The sequence below is a fragment of the Argiope bruennichi genome, chromosome 5 (genome assembly GCF_947563725.1).
Source record: "Argiope bruennichi chromosome 5, qqArgBrue1.1, whole genome shotgun sequence".
Taxonomy (NCBI): Eukaryota; Metazoa; Arthropoda; class Arachnida; order Araneae; family Araneidae; genus Argiope; species Argiope bruennichi.
The window spans coordinates 35382828-35399552 of NC_079155.1; the positions used below are offsets into that span (position 1 = coordinate 35382828).

General features: G+C 24.6%; 1 protein-coding gene across 1 annotated transcript; it reads left to right on the forward strand.

Annotated features, from left to right (window-relative positions):
• Window positions 1–133: 133 nt before the first annotated feature.
• On the forward strand, window positions 134–14071 carry LOC129968969 (cell division cycle protein 123 homolog). Its single transcript, XM_056083350.1, has 11 exons — window positions 134–347; window positions 1651–1719; window positions 2754–2811; window positions 2902–2937; window positions 3940–4142; window positions 4840–4979; window positions 5296–5418; window positions 7038–7066; window positions 8408–8515; window positions 9669–9803; window positions 13955–14071. Exons 1-11 carry the CDS (start codon window positions 274–276, stop codon window positions 14012–14014), a joined length of 1035 nt encoding a protein of 344 aa, XP_055939325.1. The 5' UTR covers window positions 134–273; the 3' UTR covers window positions 14015–14071.
• Window positions 14072–16725: the final 2654 nt, after the last annotated feature.

Sequence of the window (16725 nt, forward strand, 5' to 3'; positions counted from 1 at the left end):
AAATCTTTTATTCTCATGAGAGTAAATTTTATAATAAACATTTTAGATTAATTTGGAAGAATGATTACACACACATTTTAATCACGATTCTTTTATTTTTATTTTTGGCATCATTTCTTCATGTAGTATTTATTTACAGACAAAGCAATGTTATGTATGATGCGAGTAGTACGTTTTGTTCATACTTTTTTAAAAACATAAATTACAAGTTGTTTTGAATAAAAAAATTCTTTCATTCAAAATATTTGTTCATTATACACGAATTAAAAGAAAATGAAAATAGAAGACATTAAAAAGTGCAGCTTTCAAAATTGGTATCATGATTTTAAGAAAGTGACGATTAAAAGGTATCATGAAGTAATGTTTTCCTTCGAATTTTAAATTTCAGCCTAGTATTTTTTTTTGCATGATTAAGATATTAACTTTTGTTATATTTAAATAAAACAATATATATATATATATAGAGAGAGAGAGAATATGAATTCATATTGTGTGTGTGACATTTAGGTGAAATAATCTAAAATTCTAATTATATTTAAATTGCTCTGTGAAAAATGCATGTATACTGTGACAATAAAATATGAAAATAACTAATAATTTTTTAAGTACAAATGCCACCACGTGATGATTATGTATGTCCTAAAATGACTTTCATCATTAAATGGTATTCAAGTAGCCAATATACTGAAGTAAAATTTTTTAGAGCATTTTAAACAGTATTCAGGTATTCAGACTGTTACAAAATTTTATGAAATTTTTTAAAAACTTGTCTTAAAATAAAATAGGGTTTCGCTAATAATGCCGTTTCTCTTTATTCAGTTGCTGTCATAAATTCATTCTAATATTGTAATCTCTATATTACAAAGTTGAGAGGCCCATATAGAATTAATTTCTTGATGTGGCCAAAATAAAGCTACATTTATTATTCCTCTAAACTCATCAAGATTGTTATTAACAATTGTGCTTCTGAAAGCTCTCTGAAATGAAAAGTAATCTCTAGGCAGTTTTATGTAGCTATAGTATATCTTAGTTTTCTAAACAGGAGTTTCATAAAATTTCCATTTAATTTTCTATTTCAAAATTTTAAAAAAACATGCTGAGAAATAGTAAAATAATATATAAGGAACTGTTAGACTAATTTGAAAAGGTTTTTTTATTTCAATTTCTAAATTCTAATACAGACTTTTTTTTTTTTTTTGCATTTTGGACTTTATTCTGAACAACATTTTAATTATACTTGCTAATTGTTTATAAATTAATATTTTAATTAAATTGTTCGGCTTTATTTTGATTGAATTGGTGAGTGTAAACTGTAACAATATTAACTGTGATGTTCAAATGTAGTTCTTAAAATGAACAACTATATATTAAGTTAAATAATGAGTTAAAGTTAACAAGTAAAAAGTTAATAATGAGTTAAGTTAAATAATGAGTTATTGTTCATTAGATGAATAACTTATAATTTATAAAAAATTTCAAGCTCTTAATTAGATGAATCAATGTTCCAGCATTTTTCCAAAGTCAAAAGGTTTCACATTTAAGGGGTTAACTAATGTAGGTGATGAATCATTTATATGAATTTGGTTTTTTTTTCTATGATAAAAAAAAGTACAATTGAAGCATTTTTATTGTATTACTTTTATTTTACAGTATTATCTTACCACTTCCTGAGGAATTTGTGTCATATATTCTAAAAGATGGAGTAATTTTGCCTAAGGAGTAAGTTTTTGTAGTTTATATCATTTTTTTAATAAAAGTAAAATGAATAAAAAAAGTATGTGAGATATTGTTCTAAATCAGAGTTTTATGTTTAATCTCTCTTCATGTGCAAAAACCTTCATTCTCAACAGATTGGAATCTAATAATAATACTATTTAATAACAAAAGCTTGCCAAAATTCTGCATTCCACTTCTTGAAAATTATTGTTATGGAATATGTTTACATAAAGAATTAGAGAATGTTTCTTCTTCTAAATCAAATTATAGTTTCATGGCATATAGCATAATATTTATTTGAAAGTATGCCATATATAATGAATTTAAATATAAATACTCTTAAGATTTAGATTTATTTGTCATTTAAAAGAATACTCATTTTTTGTGTACTTTAATTAAAACAGAAATTGCAAGTAGTTTAAAGTATTAAGACTTTCAACTTTTAAGTCATTTTAATGTATAATTTTTCAAAACTATCCATTCATTGTATCTATAATCTAGCAAAATTTAATCAGCTGAAATGAGATCTTGCAGAGGGGAAGTCAAGTCAACTTAAAGTAAGACAAGTCATAAACATAAAGTTGAAATAACTGATAGCATATATATTCTCCATGCTGAAGAATATTAATAAAATTCTCTGGCTAAGAAATTCATTTTTTTTTTGCTATTTCAGAATTAAATAAATTATTTATTTATGCATTTAAAGTAATTATGTTTCTGATACAAAACTCTTTATTTATAAATGTTTAGATTTAAAAAATTTAACAAGTGGAGACAATTTAGTTATTTACTGTAAGAATTAAAATTAATTATAAGTTAATATTTTAAATTTATGTCTTAATATACATTACATTTGAAATTAAAAAAAATTAGATATTTTAGTGCAAGTTAACTATTACAATTTTTTAAAAATATTCATTAAAAAAAATCATAACTTTTAAAACAACTATAATTGTTAGAAAATTTCATGTATAAAGTATATTATTATTGTTACTGCTCTTTTAAAATGAATTTTTATTTATTTATTATTTTTTTAGTACTGGGTATGGTTATACTGTTCAAGTTAATGATAGCGATGCTGATAGTGAAGTAGAGGTGACTACTCTTCATTTAAATGTATTTTAAATTTCTATTAAGTATATTTTTTTATTAAGATTAACTCATTGGCAACATTTATTTTTGCAGGAATCTTGGGATGATGGGGAAGAAATTGAACCTGAGGTAATGTTCAAACAATATACATTTTTTTTTTAAATGCAATTTTTTACACAATTGTTGGTCATGTGTAATTTTTGACTTGCAAAGTAATATTTAATGTTTTATTGAGATTAAAGTAGATTTTTTTTTAAAAAAATTCTTTTAAACATCCTGCATGTAATGTTTTTACATATACTCTTTAATTATATTTTTGAAAAGTACTTATAGTATTAAAAATTGGTATGTTTTTGTGAGTAAATTAATTCATTAAGGATACACAGATTATTCTTTTTTTAGTGAATTAAATTATTCTCTATAAGATAATATACATTTATTAAAAAATATGTTAGGTTTGAAAAATATAATTAGCTTTCTATATTTCTGTTATCTTATCAATACTAAATTTTCTATTGGTATATTTTTTTTAAAATATTTATATATCAATTTCTACAGTATAAGGCCATTCAAAAGGATTTCATCAATTACAAATGGTAATAATTTTCAGGTTAACTAGAATGGGGAATGGAATTTGAACATTATATAGAAGGAAGATTGAAGTTTTGTTTACTAACAATTTGTTAAACTTACAAATTATTATGGATGCAAATGAGATTGTGAACTTTCTTCTGCATTGTATTGAAATTTTTCTTATCATTGTTTAGAAAGAAGTTATAACCTTTTGTAATTGGTGCAATTGTTTTAAATAGTTCTTTTAACTTAAACTATTATTAATTAACCTGAACTATACTTAAGAGTATGCAGACAACCATGAAAACAGGATTTCCATGAAATTAAACATATTTATTTTAAATAGTTTTATTTCTCAGTATATAAATCATTGTTATTTGTAATTATATTATCTTCAAATATATCTCTTTTAAATACTTTAGAATCATATTTAAGATTATTAAATTATACTTATCGATTCATTTAGTTGTCATCACCATTTTGTTATCTTGAGTAATTTTTCACTATAGTATATTTTGCAAATAATTCTAATTCAATTATTTCAATTATATACTTTAGGCTCCTCAGTTTCTGGATTTTGACAAAAATGTAAGAGATGCAATTGATACTCTAGGTGGGAAAGTTTTTCCAAAACTAAATTGGAGTAGTCCTCGAGATGCTTCTTGGATAAGCTTTAACAACAGTTGCTGTTGTACATCATTATCTGATATTTATTTACTTTTGAAAAGCTCTGACTTTATTATCCATGATCTAACCCAAAGGTAATGTGTTTTCTAATTTTTCTGCTTTATTCCTAATGATAGGGCATGAAATTAGATTTAAATAGCATAGCTTATAAATATTGTCTGATTATTGACTGTATTTGTTTTTAATTGCTGCAAAGCAATCTGAAATGTTCATGTCATATTCTTATTTAATAAACATTTACAATAAAATTATTTAAATTCATAATTAAAATAGGCAGTAATTACACATAGAATATCATTTTATTTTTTCTCTAGAAATTGTATATATCATGAAAAGTATTTTGCTTATTAAATAGTATAGAATATTTTTTGATTAAAATTGTTTCCTCTTTTTTATGTTATATTAACCAACATTAACAATCTTCATCAATATTAGTTGATTCTATGCTATATTATTCTTATACAGTAATTTCATACGGTTGAATGTTAAATTAATCTCCTGAATTCTGAAAAGAATAAATCATGCTGAAAGCCATATTCATAAATGACTATACAAATAATGTTCTTTGCAGTATTTTCTAGTTTAAATTCTCTATACAAATAATTTGCAAATCCTAATTTTCATCCCATTATTTTTATTTTTATTTTTTAAAAGTCAAAGGCATATATATATTGGGTCACGAGACAAAAAAGTATTTATACTAGTCTTGTTAAAAAATGTTTCATAGTTATTGCTGAATATATAATATATTTTTAAAAATATACATTATAGGTATATGCTTTGTGAAGACTTTGAACAAAATCAGTCTAATAATGCTGAAAAGGAAGACTTCTATTTAGTTTTAAGAAAATGGACTGAAATAGATCCATCTTGTGAATATAGATGTTTTGTTCGAAATGGTTTATTAATTGGTAAGTATACCTACTTAAAGAGCAGAAATTAAATTTATATTTTCTTTTTGAGTAAGGTTTTGATCTTTTTAAAAAATTGTTTGAGCATATTATTTCAAATATTTTAATATCATAATTTATGCATCGGTATTTAACAATCGGTATATACTAAATCAAATTCTAAATATTTTTGTTTTTTTTAAGTTGAGACATTTGTTTCAGAGTTTTTTTTTTAAGTTGTAACATATGTTATCAATTTCATATCATATATAAAATATCATATTTTATAAGTCGTAACATATGTTTCTTTATATTAATATTAAATTATTTTTAACAGGAATATGTCAAAGAGAACACAGTCTATATTTTGATCATATACACCGTTATAAGGATGAAATCATTAATGACATTGCACATTTTTTCCAACATCAAATACATTCCAAATTTTCTTGTAATAATTGTAAGTATCAGCAATCCACTTTTTACTTTATTTTCATATTTTATAGTATTTTCTAGTAATTTTCTTCTTTTTTTTTTTAGAATGAATGTGAATGCTAGTTTATTTATTAGACATGCCCCATGTGTTCATTTTAAAAAATCTAGATGGGATGTTATCCTTTTAACAATATTTTGCTTGTGATTTCACAGACAACAAAAGTTATAGAAAATGCAACACTCATTGACAGAGTGCTTGTGAAATAAAAGGAAAATTATTATTTGCCACACACTTTTGATCCAAATATATAATGACAGATGTTTGTTTCCTTGCAGAATGGTTATGTTTATCCATAACTCAAATCAAAGTCAATAAAATCGGTTTGAAACAAACAGTGACATGTTAACAAAAAAAAAAAAAAAAAAAAAAAAAATGCTCTGCCAAATGCATTATAACATTGAATAGAAAATATTAGCAATAACTTCCAAATGAAATGAGAGTATTGTGAATAAACATAAATATAAAATTTGCAGACTTCAGCTTACTAACTTTTGCTACAATCCAGCTTAAAAAAAGGTAAATAAAATGCTAAAGCAATTGCATAACTAATTTTTATTCTCTTGGCTTTGTCTCACAATCCCTCACAGAATTATCTCGCTGTTGAAAACCTTTGTTTCCTTGCAGTAAGATCTTTTCTACATATTCTTTCTTTCTATTTCTGTGCACTAAAATTAAAACTAATCATTAAAATTGAAACAAATAGAGTTTTATTATCAGAAAAAAAAAATGCATTGCCAAGTACAGAAAAAAATATTGCTGAAACAAAGTAATAGAAATAACTTCTGTTTCGTGAAGCAAGAACATAATGAATTGTGATCGAACTACAATTTAATAATAATTATACTGATGGAAAATTTTTCTGTCTGTTTTTTTATCAAGCCTTTTTTTTCTTTTTTTTGTATTTAATAGAACTTTTTGGTTTTATTTTTTTCTGAATGATATTTTAGGGAGTAATTTTTTGGCACTCTACATATACATAAATTTAACACTTCTGGGTTCTGTTTGGGATTGGCAGTTACAGATATACTCTAGTTATTCCTAAAATACAAGCTTATAGAATAAAAGAAGGTGGACTTCAGCTCTTTGATCTTTGCTACAATCTAGCAGAGGTTTTTTTAAAAATAAAATGTGAAGTATTTTATCCCATATTAATTATTATTATTATTTTTATTTGCACAAATAAAAAGCAAACAACCCTGCCTGTGTCATTAGGCACCAAACAGAAGTTGGCTGAATGTCAGGAAACCATCACAAATTTTAGAGTATAATCCTTAATACTTATAATTATGCTTGTAAATTCATATACGCCTTGTCATTTCAAGTTAAATACTTCTTTAAAATTAAGCATGTTTTGTCCTCAAAACTTTTTAACTTGTTCAAATTTTATATTGAGTTTCTACTTTTCATGTTTTAAATTTAACTTGAAAGTCATGTATAAGAATCACTTGCATTTAAGCAATTGCATCAAAAAAGTCTTTAAAAATGATTTTTATATTGAATTTTCTGTGTTTAAGTTGTTAAATTTCTGTGTTTAAATTAAAAGTATTTGATATTTAATAATGAATTTTATCTTTATTTTATAGATGTATTTGATGTTTATCGAAAAAAGAAGGTTAGTTTAATTTTATAGATTATTGATTCTTAATTGTTCTTTCATTCTTTGACTATGATTTTTTCATATGAATTCTAAACATTAAAACCTCTTTCATGAATTTTCATATTTCTAATTTAATATTAATTTTGATTGAATACATTTTTATTGATTTTTCATTGAATTCAGTAAATTATTTAATTGTGAAAATATGTATTTTTTTATTTAAAAATATTAATTTTTTTTTCATTTGGAATCATTATTTTCTTTAAATATTAGGTTATCTACAGTTTTTTAATGATATAAATATGAAATTAATTGTTGAATTATTTAGTATGGGTTGTGATGAGCATTTTAAAATTATCTTATTATTCTTTGGTAGTGATGGTCTGATGTTTTTAGTTTATTGGCATAAGAGTTAATCATTGAGTAAATTATTTTAGATTAGACACCAGATTTCTGTCTGTCTAAAATAAAACAATGAAATCAACATGCTCTAACACATTCTGTAGCTAAAATATTTGTGAAAATGATTCTTATTTTAGTATAAATGGTATTAAATCCAAAATCGTTATAAAAATTTGAGAACTAAATTAAATCAGAGTATAAAATTCAATAAATTTTTGAAGTGAAAAAACAACAACTGAGTTTTGGTGTATTAATAATTAATTCAGATAATATAACTGAGGTTATCAAGAAGAAAAATGCAATCTTTGTGAATTAAACAAAGAGTTTCTTTTAGACTATGAAAGATTTGATATTGCAAAATCATCGTGTTCATAAGAAACTGTTCACTCAATAGCAAATATTGATGCGAATCACATATAGCTGATGTGTAGGTGTGTTAGAATAGTACTTTTTGTCAGTTGTTGTATTGAGTTCTGTATAGCAGGCTTAACTGCATGAAGGATATAATGCATTACAAGATGGCATTATGCCTATCAATTTGAATTAAAAAAATATTCTTGATGTATATCTTTTGAAATCGCATGTTGGTATTACTGTGTTAAAATGAGTAGAAGTAGTTTTAGCTGTCTTATCAGTCTGATGATTGCTACCTATTCTAATATTTTTTTAAATACTAATTATTGTTTAATACGTCATTTACTGATTTAAACACCTAAATCAATGAAATTGTTAAAATGTTTCATAGCAAATTTAAAGATATCAATGCAAAAAAATTATGGTTGTTTCAAGATCTTTCAGTAGTAGATTGTGTAAAAAATGTAATTAAACTTTTGATATAGTTATTCCATAATGTATTTTCAGTTATTCCATATAAACTATTATGAATAAGTTCCTTTTATTTATTTTTTGTATTTACAATATTATTTTTGGAGCTAATACATTGTGACATTATAGGATCTTGTATATCTTATTGATTTTAATCCATTTGGAGTTGTAACAGATTCATTATTATTCAATTGGGATGAACTAAAAAATGGTTCAATTCATCCAAATGGTAATAGTGTAAGTATATTTTCTGTTTTTAATATATTTTAAATAGTGAAATTAATTGAAATTTCTTATTGTCTAAAATGCTAATATATTTCATCTTCTGCTTCTTTCAATTGTATTTTGTCAATTGAAAATTGTATAATTTTGTTAAAAAAATTATGGAATTAAACTAATTTTAGTCATCAATTGCAAGTTCAAATAATTATAAATTTGTTTTGCACCCAGATGCCTCTATATCCAGTAATGGATAATATGTATAATTTAATGTACAATGTTAATATAAATTTGAAAGATGCTAAAACACAATTAGACAAGGCAATTTATCACATAATGGATTATAACTCAAGTAGAGAAAGAGAATTGCTAGCAGTGATAGTATTGTGTCCTGAAAATCCAGATAAATAGAAAGGGAAATATTTGGATTTAAAGAATATATCATATGCAACAAATTAAGGGGTTAATTCCCTTAATTTCTCTGACTTAATTCCATAATTACAGTAATTAGTTAGTATACATAAGCAGAAAAGATAAGGCATTTCTAATTCAGCAGTTTTAGGCTACAGAAATTCTAGTATCAAGAAAATAAGCAAATTTGACTGAAATGTCATAGTAGATGAAGTTTATATATATATATATATATATATATATAAGATAACCAGATTTGTGATGTAATTTTTTCTTGTATTGTAGGTCCTTACATGCTTACTTATAAGTGTTTTTCCAAAAAACTTTAATTGTTAATTAAATTTGATAAAAATTTTTAAGTTTTCTTTTGAAGCATATTACTGTACAAAAAATATTTTTACATCTCTTTAAAATTTCAAAATAACTTCAACAATACTAATTTTTTTCAGTTCATTTTTTCCTTTACTTTTAATAAATTTGTTAATATATTTTATATTTAACTGTATCAGTTATTGGATTCATACTCAGATCTATAAAATATATTTTTTGTGTATTGTTATTGGTGGTTTATTTTTGTACATTGTTATTTACTCCTAACTTTTGGCACCCTATTGTTAAGAATAAATTTTAAAATTAGAATATAGTCAAATCAAATCTAAAACATTTTCATACTACAAAGTTTTGAACCAAAAATTTTAAATTCCTTTTAATTCTGTTATTCATAATATTTGATATTTATGAATGTTGTTTTACTTTTCAGCTGCCTGAATTCAGATATGTAGAAAATGATCGTGGTGTTCAACCTAGTACTTTAAGTCGTCATGCTCTTCCTCGAGATATAGTTGATATAAGTACTGGCGAAGATAGTTTTACATTAGTTGATTTATTAAAATTTGTAAGTAAATATTAATTCTTATATATTAAACAAATCTCCATTTATAAATTATATATATATATAATGATATTTTTAAATTTAAATTTAATTAATTTAATAATTTTTTATCTTAATTTAGTGCATATGAATTTCATTCTAAAATGTTCTCTTATACCAAATCCCACTTTTTATTTAATTGTTTTTAACATGTGCTCTAGAAAACTGATGACTCTAGCATTTTCTTACACTTTGTACGAAGGGATACAAATCTCTAACACTCACACATACCTTTCAAAGATATCTAAGATTTCCCTCTCTTTCCTAAGTCTATATGTGACAAATAAATCCCTATCGGAATCTCATAGTAAAATCACAAAAGGAAAAAATTTCTGTCACTTTGCCCTTGTGCCATGATGTGAACCAATGTTTTTCAATCGTCTTTTTCCAACACTAAAATTTATGAAATTACGTGGTTAAATCAAAATTAAAAGTTGTTTCTTTTCAGCCATGCATCTGCTGAAATATGTTTACACATACATGCATGCACACACATATACTAATAAAATACTAAAAAAACTTGTAATTGCATTTCTTCTGTTGATGGTACCTGATGGCATTTAATTGTAATTTTGTAAATACTGATAAAAATTAGAGACTACTAATAAAAATTTAGCCTTTTTTTGAGTTAGTGGGAGGGGAACTCATTGCTTCAAGTTGAACACTGCCTTTTCCATTTCTTATCAATCTAAATCTGTTTCCTCTTTTCTTAGAAGTGTGCTGTATTTTTAATTTGATTGTTTTACTGCTTATTGTATTCTTTCAAATTGAACATAAAATATCTATGCTTTCCATTTTATAATTTTTTCTAGTAGAAGATTAAGTTTTTCTAAATTTTGATAATTTTATTGATTGCTATTAAGTTTATCCACTAATAGCATAAAATGTACATGTGAGAGTAAAATGAATAAGATTTGTTGTAATGGGAATGTTAGGAATATGGAATAAACAATAATTTACATTGGCTTTGGGGCATCATTAGCCAAAACTCTATGGAAAGAACAATAGAAAATTAGAAGTATATCAAAATTAAAAAAAAAAAGTTGCTGGATGGTTAAAAGTGAGAATCTTTCGTATTTCATACTTTTAAAAACACGAGTTTGCAGAAAGTCCAATTCTGTGATGACCAAAAACCGCATTGAAAGCAGTTGACTGATATTTGTAATTATACCCAGAAACAAAGATAAACTTAACCCAATTTAGGCTTGACTTCATTGCAACTGCTGGAGAAAATGTTGTACAAGATTTTTTGAAGGTCCCCAGATTTAGATGACCACCCATTTCTATGCCATTTACCTTGTATTTGGGGTGCATATAAAGTGACTGCACATGTCCATTGGACAGATTGTCAATGAATGTCCATTCTCTTCACTAATGATTTTATATTTAGCTTGCAAAAGGATAGCAGATTTAGTTTTATTTGGTGCGAACTTGTTTTTCATCAAACTAGCTGTGAAAAGGATATGAATGAACGAATATTTTTGTATGAGATGGGTAGATAGATTGATTATTCAATTCTGTGGAGACAGCATTCTTAATCTTATAAATGATGATTTCAACTTACAACGTTATAATGGTAGGCTGTCGTGACATTTCTCGGAGACTATCTTCAGTAGCAAACAATCTAGTGTAGCCAATTTGAGTAATCATTTATCCACATGCATTCCAACAACGCTTCTCTGTGAATGTTTGGGTGGGTATTGTGAATAATTTCCTCATTAGCCCATTTCTCCTACCAACCCAACTCAATGGCCGCTGTTATTGGATTTTTCTGGAAGAAGTGTTACCAGAATTGCTGCTAGAAGTTCCGAGTGGCCTTCACAATCAAATGTGCATGATGGTGCACTAATTCATTTCAATATGGAAGTCCACAATTACCTGGATGCTACTTTTGGGGTGTTCTGGATTAGGCTTGGTGGACCAGTCTAATTTCTGAATTTATCAATTCTCGATTTTTTTCATATGAGGGCATATGAAAGCCCTCATTTATGAAACTTCAGTGAAGAACTTGTCGCTCGACTATGTGAAATGCCTGACGTATTTGAATCTGTTCATCAATCACTCCACCGACGCGATCAAGTTTGCATTACTGTCGGTGGTAACAATTTTGAGCATTTATTATGAATGTCGCTGTAAAAAAAAGGCATTTAGTGACGTCGTTGTAAACAAACAATGTTTTTAATTTCATATGCTATTTTTTGCATTTGTGCCACAATGCGTCACTTCCACCCATATAATTCTATACAATGTTTGTTTGTTTTAACGAGCTCTGTCACTGCTCAAAGTTTGTTCCATGATTTATAATCATACTATATAACACTTATTTTTAAAACATTATATTGTTATGTGCTGTATATTGTATACAAATATCGTATATATGTATTAAAAAAACAAATGCATATTTTTGAATTGCTATTTTAATGGTCTTTTCTTAAATTATAAGTACTAGTGTATATGAGTTAGATTATACCATTATTGATATAAGGCAGTACTTTTTTTTTTGTTCTTGCATTTATATTTACATTCATAATGATATGCATCTCTACAAAATATCATCTATTTTACCTAGCCTTTTATTGCTTGTGCATTAATTTTTAAATGCATTTTTTTTTCTGTTAAAGGTACAAAAACATTTCTTTGCTTTTCAATGAAAATATGTCTTTCTCAATTTTAATTAATTAATTCTGCTTTATTTTGAAAACAAAAGAGTTTTTGTTTATTGATACTTTTACATATATCTTAAGGCTTATGCATTCCTACATAATGTATGTGTAGCAAATAATTATGTGTTTATATTTGCACAGCTTGCATATCAACATTATCTAATACCATTACTTTTCCTCGCATCTAATTTCTAATAACACTATTCATCCTTATGATTTATATATAATTTAATTTAAATTTTCTAATAGCCCGTTTCATTAGTTTTTTTTGGTGAATGAGATACAGTTACTGTCATTTTTTACTCTTGGTTGAGTATCATATAGAAAGAAAACTTTACTTTACTAATTATTGAAAACTATAAAACAGGCATGATGAATTTCTGAAAAAAACATGGATTTCAGCATATTTTTGAATCAAATGTTATCATTCTTGAGATTAATTTTCTTTTTATTAATACTTCTACAACATTTTTAATTCCTGAAGTACTGTATGACAGTTTTTGAACTTAATTTTATTTTAATCTAAACAGCATTGAATCATAATAATCTTGTATAACTAAAGTTAGGTATTGAATCTATATTCAGTTCTTTAAAATTTCATTTAATTCATTCAGACATGGAGGACTATTAAATAGGAGTAGGGTTATGCAATTTTGTAGGGTCCCAAAGCTTCGAAATTTTTGTACAGTATATTCAGAGTTTATTAATTTTGAACTTTTATTTAATTTATGAGGCCATTTGAACTTATTATATTAAATCACCGTTTGATTTTTGCAGTACTGCTAGTAAATTATCTTTCATAAATTATGTTGCTCTATAATTAACAAAAAGTAACAATTCTAGAACACAAAATGTGTGCACATAACTTGATTAGTAATCTACCCTTGGGGAAAGATGTTATTTTTTACTAATGTGTAAGAAAGAATTGTAAGCATTAAGGTATAAAATTTTGAATAAACATTTTGTTTCTTGCTGTTCTGTTTGATGAGTTGGAAACATACTCACAACCTGAGTCATAAACCCTTGTATTGCTATATGCTATTGATCAGAAGGCCTATTTGTTTTTATTTTTATTAAAGGAAAAACAGAGGGTGTACACACATTTTTAGAAGATCTTGATAAAAAAAATTCTTAAAAAAGCGAATTTTTTATAATAAAAGCATATTATTTGAGACATATATTAACAAGATTTTATTTGAAATGATAAATATCGTTTGCCACTTTTAAATTTCTTCTTCTTGCAAAATGTTGCATATAAACCAGTTGTAGATTGAAGTATATGTTTTTGTGCTTTCCAAAAATAGATATTCCTATTCCATAATTCAAAATGTGATAGTCTTTACATTTTAAATATTAATTAAACAGTCTGAAATTGTTCTAAAAAAGGCATAAACACTTTCTGCGCCCATTATAACGATGTTTTTCCTCTGAAATATTTATTTTTATTTTTAGAAAGTCGAGGAACAAAATGAAAATGCCAGTGATGATAGTGATGAAGAATGGAAAGTATGAATATTGTCAAAATATTATTTATAGTTTTTTTTTTAATAAAATGATTTTGCAGATTTGTATCACTTATCTTATTTTTCAAATAGTAATTGATTAAAAGAAGAACTATAACAAAAATGAATTCAAAACAATATGGTAACATTTTATTTGATTCCTAGGTCTAATTACATTGGAATGCCATGAAAGCTATTTACAGCATTATCTGAAATTATTATTTTTTTTTAAATATATAATTCAAAAAAACAACTGCATTTGTCATTTGGATTATATAATAAAGTATGTGAATACATAATAATTCACATAACAATTCATATTTAAATTTAAATTCTTTTTCATAATAACAACCATCAATAATTTTTCAACATGAAAGGTACTATTAATGATTATCCTATATTTTGTGCTACTCTATTGTTATTTTTGCATGCATTTATAATAATATAAATAATAAACTACAAAACAAAATACTCTTTAAAATAAAATAGATAATTTTAAGAAGGTTTTTTTTTTTAACAAATGAAATTTCTTGCAGCATCTTTGAAATCCAGTTTTAAATTTATAATTTTATTTACATTTATATTATTACTTAGAAATACCTATTCGTTCACACAATATTCCATAATTACAGTTTATACAACCATTTGACATCAAGTACACATATTCTCCATTCATGCAGTTTGATGGAATAAATATTCTCTCTAAATGATTATGTTCAACAGTGACAAATAGATGAGAGATACGTATGAAAATTTTCAAATGCTTATGAAATCAAATTTCTTAACATGCAAAAATTGTTTTGAAAAAATTGTGATATGTATACTAAATATAATTTCTAAATCTTGCAATACTTATATTTATCTTAACACTTCTAAAAAGTACTTTTCAGCGCATTCATTTACAGTCAATGTTTAGTTTGCTGCACTTTTTGCTAATCCTATCTAAACATTACATGTAACACCATGTGTGCATACTAAAGAGAACCCAACATTTCTGTTTGAACAGTAATGTTTCCTCAAAAGCACAAGTAGTTAGTTACACAGATGTGCATAAACACACCTTTTAGTTTCTTTAATATTGTTTCTTTGACTTATGACTATACAATTTCTTATGTATATGAAGTTTACGAGTAGAAAAGATGAGCTCAACATAGGAAGAAACTATTGGTCCATATTTTGTACTCGCAACAACTTATACCAATCCATATCTTCCACTTGTTATCATAAACAAGGGGGTTAAATTGTGTATTAAATGATTTGACTAAAGTTTACCAAGATAAATAGTAGTTTATTAAAGTTTTATTTAAAGTTTATAACACTAGGACTAGAATCATTATTATTACTTTTTTTTATATAAACACGAGTAGCAGATGTAATATTTTCATTGTAGCAGTTTTTCATGTTAATAAAGTATGCATTGTAATATGCAATTCTTATATTATATTTACATATAATTGAACTTTTTTTGTTTTGAATGCAAGCCAAAATTTATCAGGACATAAATTTTTACGAATTTACTAATGATTCAACTAGAATATAATTTTATATTCTTTTTATCTAGATAAAAATAAGGTTTTTAATTTAAAAAAGATTTCATCTTTGCTGCAACAAATATATATTGTGCATCTTATTATATTTTTCTTTGTTCTAACAAATTTATTTTGCCTAAAAAGTACGTCTACAATAATTCACCAAATCAATCTTATAACTAATTAAAAATATATAGATTGATTGATATGTAAAACAATATTTTAATAGCAGTTGAAGATAAAATAGGACTCAAAATTTATTAGGTATAGAAAAATTATTAAAATAATGAAATAATAACTAACTGCATTCTATATTTAGAATTTTCTTATCAGAAGTTTGTGCATTATTCAAGATATGTAATTTATTTATACTATAAAATATAGTAACTACTTTCTAATGATTTTATTTTTTAACTGAATTAAACTATTAATTTATACTGTGTGGTTATATTAATTATTACATTAAAATTGATCATAAGATTTCAAAAATACACATATTAATTTTTCTTGAGTTATAAGATATTCTAAGCTGTTTCTCATTTAAATGAGTTCAATGCAATTTTTCTTTTAGTTTGCAAATCTTAACTCATTTCTAAATATTCATTATTCTTTTAAATAATGAATATGGAAAAAAAAATTAGTATACATTTTTTTTTAATATCTATATATAATATGATCAATTATGTATCCTAATCTGATGTCTTGTTTAATAATGCCATTGATTTTCATATGCAAGGGAACTAACTATATTATTGTTTGAAATAGTTACTCAAATTTTCATAAATTAGTATGATTTTACTTCTTTAAGCTGCCAATAAAAATTTACATATTGTAATGTATTTGATAAAATTAAAAATGAGTACTAATATTATGTTATTATTTCTCAAATATGAATTGCATTTTTATCATTAAAAATGAAACACTGAAATAGACATTTTTGTAAATGATGTATTATTATTTTGTTTGCTTGATTTCTTTTTTTGTTACCTTGGCATCAATATAAATTCTAAATATATTCTGTTTATTGAATATAATAATTTCACAGAAATCACATTGAAAATCATTGCATATACTAAGTTGAAACAACTGGCATTTTTTAAAAAGAAACTTTTATACTTATAAATACCACTGAATTAATCTATATTCTTTTTTTTATAATGAAGAATAAAGATATTAGATAATTTAAAAGGCA